Source organism: Pholcus phalangioides, unplaced genomic scaffold (genome assembly GCF_987345545.1).
Source record: "Pholcus phalangioides strain wild (caught in Gottingen) unplaced genomic scaffold, Ppha-v1.0 ptg000004l_1, whole genome shotgun sequence".
In the NCBI taxonomy this organism is placed as follows: domain Eukaryota; kingdom Metazoa; phylum Arthropoda; class Arachnida; order Araneae; family Pholcidae; genus Pholcus; species Pholcus phalangioides.
The window spans coordinates 49,385,029-49,396,429 of NW_028301597.1; the positions used below are offsets into that span (position 1 = coordinate 49,385,029).

General features: G+C 41.9%; 3 protein-coding genes across 5 annotated transcripts in view; 1 reads left to right on the top strand and 2 right to left on the bottom strand.

Moving 5' to 3' along the window:
- Positions 1-9,944, top strand: part of LOC149087779 (uncharacterized) — a 227,873-nt gene extending 217,929 nt beyond the window's left edge. Inside the window, exon 10 of the mRNA XM_089231704.1 lies at positions 7,918-9,944. Coding sequence (XP_089087830.1) covers positions 7,918-8,462 — 545 coding nt within the window. The 3' untranslated portion in view covers positions 8,463-9,944. The remainder of the gene's footprint in view (positions 1-7,917) is intronic.
- On the bottom strand, positions 1,428-2,810 carry LOC149087786 (uncharacterized). Of its 2 annotated transcripts, XM_089231694.1 has the most exons (5): positions 2,574-2,810; positions 2,386-2,485; positions 2,097-2,284; positions 1,881-1,984; positions 1,428-1,745 (listed from the first exon to the last, which is right to left on the bottom strand). In XM_089231694.1, exons 2-5 carry the CDS (start codon positions 2,464-2,466, stop codon positions 1,456-1,458), a joined length of 663 nt encoding a protein of 220 aa, XP_089087820.1. In that variant the 5' UTR covers positions 2,467-2,485; positions 2,574-2,810; the 3' UTR covers positions 1,428-1,455. The 2 variants fall into 2 exon arrangements, with proteins under 2 accessions (XP_089087820.1, XP_089087821.1); XM_089231695.1 differs by having other exon boundaries at positions 2,386-2,810.
- Positions 2,907-5,242, bottom strand: LOC149087787 (uncharacterized). 2 transcript variants are annotated; one of them, XM_089231698.1, is made up of 4 exons: positions 4,193-5,242; positions 3,769-4,109; positions 3,336-3,678; positions 2,907-3,250 (listed from the first exon to the last, which is right to left on the bottom strand). In XM_089231698.1, the coding sequence occupies exons 1-4, from the start codon at positions 4,639-4,641 to the stop codon at positions 3,124-3,126; spliced, it is 1,260 nt and encodes a 419-aa protein (XP_089087824.1). In that variant the 5' UTR covers positions 4,642-5,242; the 3' UTR covers positions 2,907-3,123. The 2 variants fall into 2 exon arrangements, with proteins under 2 accessions (XP_089087824.1, XP_089087823.1); XM_089231697.1 differs by having other exon boundaries at positions 3,336-4,109.
- Positions 9,945-11,401: the final 1,457 nt, after the last annotated feature.

The following is an 11,401-nucleotide window of genomic DNA, read 5'->3' on the forward strand; positions in this document are numbered from 1 at the left end:
TGAGTTTTCGTGACAGGAACGTTACCTTTTAACACGTTAAGACACACTTCGCAGAGGGCCCGTATGACACTGTTGCTACTTTTCTTTATCAATTCAGTGCGCTTTCTGCCTCTACAGCAGGTTAGCTCTTTAAGAGTTTCTAAATTTTGTTGTGCATACCTCGACATCTTGATCCTCACTGACAGTCGAAACCTCTTTCTCGTATATACATAGCGTATTTGACGGCCTTGATCAGTGCGCAATGGGGATGATTAAAGCCGTGTTTGAAACAGCGGACTTTAGGATTTGGTAAAGAGGGGGATTGAGGATAACCGATGAGATCGTAACAAGGCTTCCCCATCATCCGCTGTATGAACTTGCACTTATCTTGACCTTTGCAGTAAATAACAGAATACGAATCCGATAACAATGAAAGAATACCGGAAAGTTTGTCATAAGGTATGTCGCCGTCTCTCCAAGAAATATGATGTAGCTTAGACATTACCCATGTAGCAGACGCTCTTTCTTTACTGCTCAGTTCGGACCATTCATAAGGTGGCTGGAAAGTATAGGCCCCGTAACTACTACCAACTAACGAAAAGTAAGCCAGTTCCTTAACTATAAATCCTCTCGAAGTACATTGGAAACCTTCAAAGTCTATGACAAGACCCCCTTCCATGATGTGACCACTTTGGCTGCTCGACACGAAATGAATTTATCTGGGTTGGTAAGCGTAATATGTATCATCCTGAAAAAAACCGGTTCTCAGTCTTAATTGTTCTTCCGTATTCGGTTTCAAGTCTATCAACAGGTAGCCGTAAGCGGGTTTGCAGGCATCATTAAAAACCTCTTGAAAAAATGCCTGTCTACCCGGATACATCTGCCTAGCTAAATGTTGAACTTGGCTTCTATCTCTCGGATTTTTGAACAAGACCAGATAATGTGCATTCAAAGATATTTCTCGCATCTGACTACCTTTATGAAAGAAATTTTGAACGATGAATATCACAGAAAGGTTTCTGTGGTGGCTTCCGCGAATAAACAAATTAGTTAATCGCCTGTCATTGCCTAGCTCTGACATCAGATCATCGATAACGAATAGCGTTCGTGAACCGATGTAAGACTCGTAATCTGTAGGTAAACCTTCTACGAATTTGACACCTGAAATCTGTTCATAAAACGATTGATAAATACCATAGAACCAGACAATTTCCGTAGGAAATGGATCAATAATTTTTTCGGCTATGAGTCTCGAAACAAAACGGGTTTTTCCCGAAGAAGTCGGTCCAGACACTATACATCCAAAAGGATGTTTAAGCTTCAACTCCTCCATCGTAAATGACAGATATTTCTGTTTGCATAACATTAAATACCAAAATAACACAAGAACGAGAGAAACAAATCTATAACAAACAATAAAAAATTTATTCATTAGAGTAGAGGTCTTCGCCGTTATTGCGATAATCAGAAAAAAAATTAGTACCCATAAGGTAATGTTGTAAAATCAGGCAGAAGAACCCTCTTGTCATATACGATGCCGTATTTCTTCTCTTCTACTCGGGTTGTGACACGCCTCCTTTTCACCTCTCTTGTAATTTTGTATTTGTCTTGAATGACGACCTTCGTGGAGAAATCCATTGACTGTACTAGAGCCTTCATAGTGTCGAAGTTGAGAACTTCCGAATTCTTGAAGTTTAGGGTGAAGCCGCGAATCTTGCAGTACGTTTTACCGTCAGATCTCCTGTAGGCATAGTTTTTGGCTCCACCTGTTGTTATAAAAGTAATAAGAATAAATTTTCCGCTGATAAAATAATGAGAATTTTTGTTGATAAAATAATGGGAATTTTCGTTGATGAAATAATGAGAATTTTCGTTGAAAAATAATACATTGAAAAAGGTACCTGACACAAATTCGGTAATCACATGACCATCGAGCTCATCTGTAAACTGTCCCAGGAAATCTCCCAATGGCGGGTCATTGCCACCATCGCTAGCATAGATGATTCTGAAATAATAGAAAAATCAAATAAATAAAAGAAAATTCAAATATAAAAGAAAAATCAAATGCAAGAAATTCTCACATAAAATTAGTTTCATAAAAATTTATAGATACTTACGAGTCCGTGTCAAAATACAACAAGGCATCGCCTAGTTTCTCCATCTCCGAGTATAGCTTCAAGCGAGCCCACGCTGTTGTAAAGGCAGCCAGGAAAACATTGGTCCTGTCGGTCTGGGGTATGAAATCCGACTTGTACTGCCATTCAACTGCAGCAACGTTCTCAGTTGGCAGATACAAGTCCTTGACCTGCAAAAACAAAAATATTTTTTTAGTTTGATGAAATCAAATGTGAATATGTTAAATATTTTATGAAGAATCATAGCACATAATAATTATTAAAAAAGTACCTCTATCGCAGGATCATTCATCATCTTATAAAAATCGGAGGCTTTAGTCAAGTACGACAACTGCGACTTATTCTCCTGCATACCCCAGCGACCCCAGAAGCTGAAAAAAAGAATAGTTTGTTTTACTCTATCTTAAAAAAGCAGAATATTTAAAAAATACATAAAGATGTTGAAAAATTGATAGCTACCTATTCAGACATAGCTTCGCCACCTGTCGACGTCCGGGGTTAATATTAATGTTTCCTGGCTCCAACTGGATTCCTTCAACCTGGTCATATTGCTTCACGTATGAGTTTTTCTGCTCATTCGTGACGCAGTTAGACGGCCAACCCGAGGACTCCTGCTTGATTTTCAGGAAGGCGTTTATGTAGGGGGCAAAAAGACCTTCCCGAGAGTCTTCGAAATGATAAACCTAGAAAAGAAGTTAAAACATATGACTACACAATATATTGCTAGAGTAATAAAGTGATGAGATTAAAGTGATGAGATTAAAAAATACCTCGTAAATTTTCATCACGACGTAGCCTTTTTCAACTGCCTTCTTGAGCTCTTCTGTAACCCATGTTCCCGTAATACACCTTTCCTCGTCGTTGTGGTGGCATTCGTTAGACAGTGTTTCCACACACGAACGACATAGGGGAAAAGTCAGCTTTCCGCCGGATCTAGAAAAAATGAAACTCATTAGTACCTGTTATAATGATATGTGAAAACAAATAATAAGAAAAAAAATCATTCCATTTACCTGTATGGGAGTACGGGCAGATATAGTCCTCTTGGTGGCTGTACTTTGCATTTTATGATACCAAAATACGACCCCAGCTCCCCAAAGTTCTCCGTAATTATCCGGGGGTGGCCAACCGGATATCTACAAATGAAAGGAAAATTCATTTAAAAACATTTCATACATGTGATGGTCATAATAACTTATAAATAATATTTAAAGTACTTACCTGCAGTATTTATTGACCCACGGGTATAATGACGTGAAGTCAATGTATTTTGCTGTTCCTTGGTAGAACAGCTTGATGGCATTGGTTCTACCACCATAAAATGCATCTCTGGGTGCCAACCTGTCGACATAGTGGAAATCCAACAAGAAACTTTTCAGACCCCCGTCCGTTTTCTTCATGGCATTGAAGTCATGCTCCCACATGACTTCAAGCCTGTATCCGCCTTGACGGATTTTCTGCTCTTGTTCTGATGTTTTCTTGTGGAGTTCCCACATGTATGTCTGCGTGCTGGGATTCACCAGGTCCCTATCGAAGCACTGCGGGCAGCCGTGCCAATAGCATCCTGAAAAGAAAAAAAAGAAACATGAAACATGAAAAAAATAATAATAATTAGAGAAAAAAGTTTTGAAAATAAAATCTGCAAAGTAATTACCGTGAAACAGATACACCGTGTTTGTTTCGGTACAGAAACCGTCCACGCTGAGACCAAGCACTCTTTTTTCTCCAGTCCCGTTTCTGGAATGGTGAATTTTTAGGTTGTTCTTCTCACCCAGGTATGACAACCATTCGATACTAAGGCGGCTGCTGTTGGTTTGATTAACGTAACCGTTGACGGGCACCATCCCAATTGACCCCACCTCAATGTACTTCGACCTGTACGTTGCCATACAGGCCGAGGCTATGGTGAGGTATTGGAATGGGTCGACACCGGTTAGCTCCAGGAATTCCTCACGAAACTGCAAGCAGCACCGTCGAAGAATATCGACGTCTGACCTAAAAAAATAAAAAAATTTAAGTACAGTGAAGAAATAATAGAACAATAAATAAAACATATTATAATATAGAAAAGGACTTACTTGCAGTATTCGTACATTTCGTGTTTGAACACGAATTTCCCGTTTTTTCTCTGCTTATACCAGCCATCGAATTTCGCCTTCATATCGGCGCTGAATGTTTCCGGGTTATAGAAAGCTTTCTCCGGAAGGGCTCCATCGTAATCCTGATTTTCTGGTCTGTTGAAGAGATGAGGAAAGAAACCTTTCTTCAACTCTTCTAGACCGAAAGTCTTTGGTAGTTTGGCCAAAGCCATCGGGAGAAAGTTGAGGCTGTCTATAACCCGGATTTTTAGGGTGTCCAGCCGCAAAGCCATAATCTTTGATCCGCACGGCACAATTGAAGGTTTTACTCCTTGCTCTAGGAGATATCTACAAAGAAAAAAACAATACATATAAAAAACAGTAACATGGTATTTATGTAAACATTTTCGAATAGTGGTAAAAAACTTACTTGAGCAGGAACTGGCCATCGAATCCCTTCATGTTGTGGGCGATTGCGGTGTATCCTCTGTGTTCCTTGCGGAACAGCCATGCGCAGAAGTCGTTGATGGTGTTGTAGCCACTGAAGACCGTCTCTTGGCCGTTCGCATATTGAGCAACTGCAAAGTTGACAATATGCTCCCCTGTTGACTGGTCTGTCTCAAAATCGAAGAAGATGAGCTTGTCGGTGGGGGCCTTCACCGTCTTCTTCTTGAGAGAGCATAGGTGCCGTTCGTCATGATGGAAAACTTTGCAGTTGCTGCAATATTTTTCTCCGCAGACGTGTTTTCCTCGAGGCCGCTCTTTTTCCACGAGAAACTTCTTGCAGGACGGGCACTCGTAGAATTGTTGGCAGAAAGTTTTGCTCTTGCCTTCAAGACTCTTGTGCCTTGCGTAGCAGTCGGCGGATCTACATGTCCTATGGCAATCCCTGCATAATTGTGGGTGGACGAGGATGCATTCATCGCTGAAGCAGGTGTTGCATCTCGTAGCACATTTGTGTTTTTGAACGTGATCATAAGCTTTGTCACAGTCCGGACAGTAGAATTTCGATGCGTGAAAGCCCTTGGGAGATGTTATCAGATCGTAGTGCCCTCCATGAAGCAACAAAAATATTTTTTTGTCCTTTTTGGCCGTCTTGAACACCACCTACATAAAAAGACGTTTTAGTAAGAAATTATATAAGAACATATATTACATTGAATAGTATAATATTAGTATAATTCTCGGTGATGATAAATTACCTGGTAAAATTCTTCGGAGGACTTGACAAATATCTGCACGTCCAGGACCTCGGCAAATTTGGCGATTGCATCAAAACCACAAGGACCTTCGTGTACTCCGGCCTCTCTATACAGCTCCAAAGCCATCTCCCTCTGTATATTCTTGCGCCCGTCTTTTACCGTCGAGAGCTTCGGATGCTTGTCTAGGATGGCTTTACCTATAACTATCGCCCTGGCACAACAGAGTCCGTCTTCGGGCGTACGTATGATTGACATCTTTGTCAACCGGTCAGACGTTATATTGACGATCTTGCGTCTTGGTGCACCCCCTCCCCGTGGTAATCTGACTGTGATAACGTCAAACCTTAGAGAAGGGTCGTCCAGAGGTATGGAGTTTTTACTCTGCAGCACTTTCATTATTACTGCCAACAGCGACTCTATCGTGAGCGAAGCCACTGGAACAAGTGATGTAGAGATTGGCCGGTCCAAATTGTCGGATGTCATGACGATTCTGAAAAAAGGAGAAAATAATCAATTATTCCAAATAATTCGTCACTTTGAATATCCAGTCCCTAAATATCCAACAAATACATACCGTATTCGGTCCTCGGGGTGCAACCCGCTAGTTGCCTCGTCTATCAGTTGCCTCAACAACGCTCGCAAAAATGCCACAGCAGCTATTAAACGAGTTGACGGGTCCACCAACGCCTCCGTTCGTATTCGAGCAGTGAAGGTGATCTGTTCCGCATTAAAGCGGAAATTTTTCTTGCGGGACTTTTCCTGCAACACGTATGGCTTCGTGTTCTGTAAGAGAAAAAACGAAAATTAGTTTTGTGGGGTAACAGTCAAATAATCAGAAATAAACAAGCTCTATTTCAAGAAAACTTACTGCATTTTGTCTCGATGTACCTTCGCCAGGGTCCCTTACTTGACCTATCTGATCCTCGGGTTCCTGTTAGAGAGAGAATAAATGTTAGAATATGTGAAGAAAACAAGTGTTTTGTGGGTAACAGTCAAATAATCAGTAATAAACATGTTCTATTTCAAGAAAACTTACAGTATTTTGTCTTGATGTACCCTCGCCAGGATCCATTCCTTGACCTATCTGATCCACGGGGTCCTGTTAGAGAGAATAAATGTTAGAATATATGTATGTACATATATGAGGAAGAAACTAATGAAAAAGAAAAAGCCATAAGACAACTGAAACTAACCTTCTCAGCTTGGTTCATATCTATTTCTTCCAAGAACGGGTTTTCGGTGAGTATCAGTTCTGCTTCGTCCATGGTAAAATCCGATCCAAACAGATTAGAATTCTAGAAAAAATACAGCACTGTCATAAGTATAAAAATCAGTGTTAAATACTAGGTGAATCTTTTAAATATATGAATTAAATAAAGTTACCTCGTCCCAATCGATACCATCAGGCAATGAATTGTTGTCAAAAACAGATTCCACGTCGAAAACATTCTGGAAAAAAAACATAAATTTAATACGCTACATTAAAACACGATATCTGCACATTTAGAATTGATGAATATATATGTACTTACATTACGATTTTCCATCTTGCTCAGAGTCGAAAGAATGATGAAGTCGATGAGAGAAAGCGAACAAGCTAGAACGGTGAAGAAAAAGCTAATGGTATCTCTCTCTCACAGACCGCGCTATTTATACGATGGTAGGTCCGGAAGTATATAGGTGTCTGTAGAGATAAGACACCGGAAGTCGGATAATTAACAACAGATCTCACTTAATAAACACCGGATGTCGTCATTCTGTAGAGATAAGACACCGGAAGTCTCTTAATCGAAAGCAGATGTCACTTAATGACCGGATGTTGGCATTCTGTAGAGATAAACAGCGTAGGTCACCTAATAGACAACAGAGGTCACTTGAAAAACACCGGAAGTCGCTTAACGAACAACAGATGTCACTTAATAAACACCGGATGTCGGCATTCTGTAGCGATAAACAGCGTAGGTCACCTAATAGACAACAGAAGTCACTTGATAAACACCGGAAGTCGCTTAATTAACAGCAGCTGTCACTTAATGACCGGAAAAGAGATAAGACATCTCGTACTATATCTCAACACCGGAAGTCATTTAATTAACAACAGCTGCCACTTAACACCGGAAAAGAGATAAGACACCTCGTACTATATCTCAACACCGGAAGTCATTTAATTAACAACAGCTGCCACTTAACACCGGAAAAGAGATAAGACACCGGAAGTGCGATAAGACACCTCGTACTATATCTCACCACCGGAAGTGTGACGTCACTTCCGGCGGTGGACCGGGGCCCATACTACTCATTTTATTTTCCTCTAGTCGCCGCGGAGCCCCTGGGAGGTGCACACGAAGCCCTTGGGGTTCCGCGGATCACCAGCTGAGAACCGCTGGTCTAGAGAAACTTATTTCACTCGTGTTGTAAAAGAAAAAAAAGTTCAAAATTGTTGACCAATGTAATTGATGTGATTTCTGTGAACGATCTTCAGCAGAATCAACTTGAAATTTCTTTTGTACCTTTCTTCTTTAGGTCAGGGTATCATAGAAGAAGAAATAATACCTTCAAACACGCTCCAGGTTCCGAAAGTGGAAGCACCGCCAGCACCGCGGAATACGAAAATCCCGATGGAATACCTAGTCGCTGGGACTTCGCTGGTGATAGGACTCTTCATCTCGGTGGCCGTCAACGTTTATCTACTGATCGTGATCCGGAGGAGATTCGGCAACGACAGTAGCGACGACACCGGAAACGACGCGACTGCCTGCCAGCCGGACACCTCCTTCGTGTCCAGACCAGGGCGCTACGACTACCTTTACGACGCCTCGTCGCTCTGCGAACCACAGTGGAATCACCACCACCTCCAACCGGCGACGGGAATCGGGCGGAGCTCGTCGTTCCGGTACGGGCCAGACTGGAATTCGCCTTTCACGACCTCATCTCGGTACGATCCACAACCGGAGTCGTACTCGCCCGTCAAATGGTTCGGGAAGACGGACAACCGGGAAATAGTGTACCCTCCCATGCCGATTAGACAGGCCCAATCGACGAGGCGATCCCACAGCTTTAGGTACTGAAAACGGCCGCAAGCAAAGTCTTTGATTCGCTACTGTCCTTTTCGAAAAAATACCGGGTGCCCCATAAATTCGTAAATAGTTTAGAAATTCATAAAAATTGAAGGAATTCGGTGAATTTATTCAAAATACGAAATTTTGTTGTCTAACTAAAGCTTACGTTTCAGCCTGTCTGCCGCCTTGGCGCACCGTACCGCCCCCCCCCCTCTACACCCTTGGTTAAGCCATCCAGGACCACCCTTACCAGACGCAGGAACCAGGTGCGTCTCAACAATTTCGGGACGCCAAAAAATATTTAGAACCCTCCCTTCCCCTCCATCTTATTTTATATATTTTCTAGGACAGGGGGAATCGGCATCCAGCATTGCAGAATATACAGGACTGTTGAAAAATATCCGTACAAAAAATTTTAAGCACACAATTAAATGTAAATCAACACAAAAAATGGAAAAAATTCAACGGTGTGAAGGTAATTTTAAATTAATGAGAGAGAAAAACCCAGATACTAAAATTTTAGAAATGATGAATTGGAAGTAATTGAACAAAATTATTCCAGAGTTGATGAAAATTCAAAATTAATGGAAGAAGAAAAAATTCTTTAGAATCAATGAAAAATCGCAAACAAGGTGAAAAAAAAATCCAGAAACAATGAAAGAAATACTTCCAGAATTGATGAAAACTCATTGAAATAATTCAATAATATTCATGAAAATTATGAGTTAATGAAACTAATAATTCCGCAATAGATGAAAATTCAGAATTGACGGTATAAAGAAATTCTATAATTGATGAGAATTAGATTGAAAACTAATGCATCAAGTAATTTAAGAATTGGTGAAACCTCCCTTAGTTTAAGGTGAGTGCGGGACCTTACAAAGCGCGGGGGCCCGGTGTCTAACACCCCCTAAGGTCGGCTCTGAAGCCACCCCTGTCAGCCATGAATCGCCAGTTGAGGCTTCATCAACGTTTCGGACACGCAAGAGATTGAAGAAAAGCTCAGGACAGAAAACTGCTATTTGTTTTCATGCAGCACCCTCTATCGAGAAAAAATTTGAACAAAATTTGGAAAAAAATCTCCTTTACGAGAATAACTTTCCCGCAAACCGCATTCAAATGCTATACCAATCCCTCCAATTTTTATAAATTTCTAAACTATTTAACGTATTTACGGGACACCCTGTACATTGCCATGTAGTATGGACCCCCAGTGTGAAAGACTGAAGTATCTCTCCTCGAAACACGTACTATGTGTTCCAAGAAAAACTGTGTCGAGACGGACATTTGTTTGTTTGGTTCAGCGAAGCTCATTCTGATGAAACTGTACATACGTGAATTTTATTCCTCTCGATGATGGGTGAATTGTAATCAGTGTTGCACATGCGCAGTTCAGGAAGAAGTCATTAACACAAGACTAATTTTAAGCTTTATTATAGAAAAGTTCCATTAACTATTATTACAACACCGTTTTATTTATGTACCGTTAATATTTCGATAGAAAAATAAAATTTATTTTATCTTTATTATTTTCTTCACACGAGGAATGTTTCTCTCTGAAGTCTCGACTGGAATCGATATGTGCAGTGATTGGTGACCATTTAACCATTGTTCTGTTAACATCATGACGATAATGATGATGCGGAGAAGATTATTGGGGGGGGGGGTTGAAGATTATTGGGGATTATTGGGGGACATCTACAGATTACTTCAGTGAAATGCGGGACATTTCCTGATCACTCGAGTGACCCGCGACGCGGCATATTTACTGATAACTTAACCTGCGGCACAGTTCTAGAACACTCAAGCGGCCCGCAGCACATTTACAGATCACCTAAGTCACCCACGGTATATTTACAGACCACTTGAGTGACCCGCGATGCAGCGCCAGAACACTCAAGCGGCTTGGGGCGCAGTTCCCACTCCACTCAAGTAGCCCGCTGCACATTTACAGACCACTCAAGGACCCGCGGTTCAGTGGCAGATCATCCAAGCTACGCAGGGCACATTTTCACGTGGCGTAAGTATCCCGCAGTATATTCTCAGATCACCACTTAAGTGACCCATTGCTTATTTACAGATCCGTTCAGTAACCCTCGGTGCAGTTCCAGGTCCTTTAAGCACAGCCCAAGTGGCGTGGTAGTAAGATGCTCGTTCTACCGCAGTGGAGGTTGCTGCCACGGTCCCAGGTTCGAGCTCCGAGGGAGGATATAGGTAAGATATTTTCCCAAACGAACTCGAGGCGACCACCGATAGACGGCGCCTTTATTTCCAATCCATCTCACTAATATCAGTAAATTGCAATATAGCGATACGGCCGGTGTTTGGTGAAGTAGGTCCTTTAAGTGGCCCTTAGCGCAGGAGTGCCCCGCGTAGCGACGTCCCGGCAAAGGTTTTTTGAAGAGAATCTTTGTTATACTGCTCTGGGGAGCCTTGATCAGGGTGAGAGGCACAGCGGGTGGAAAACGTTTGAGAACCCCTTCCTTAGCACATTTGCAGATAACTTGAGTGACCCGCGGTGCAATCCCAGATTACTTGAGTGACCCGCGGCACAATCCCAGATCACTGGGATCATTCATGGCACATTAACAGATCACTCAAGTAACCTACGGTTTTGTCCTGGATCACTTAACCAAGTGGCCCGCGACACGTTTCCAAATCAATGAAGTGGCCCGCCCTCTCCCAGAGTCTGAAACACCCTTGTTCCACAGACATTGATAAACCCCATGTGAAAAAAAACCCCCAATCTTTGTCTATAGATTCACGCAGACGGGAGCCAAGCATCGAGTTCGGCCGCTGCAGGGAGTGAAGAGACTCTCTCTGCTCGTGTCATTCTTCGTAAGACCCTTCATTTTGAGTCGGTCAAGGGTCTCTCCGTCGGGTGAACGAGTTCACGAGTAATTTTATGGGGTGCGTCGAACCCCTCAAAGATATAAAATAAGTAATGA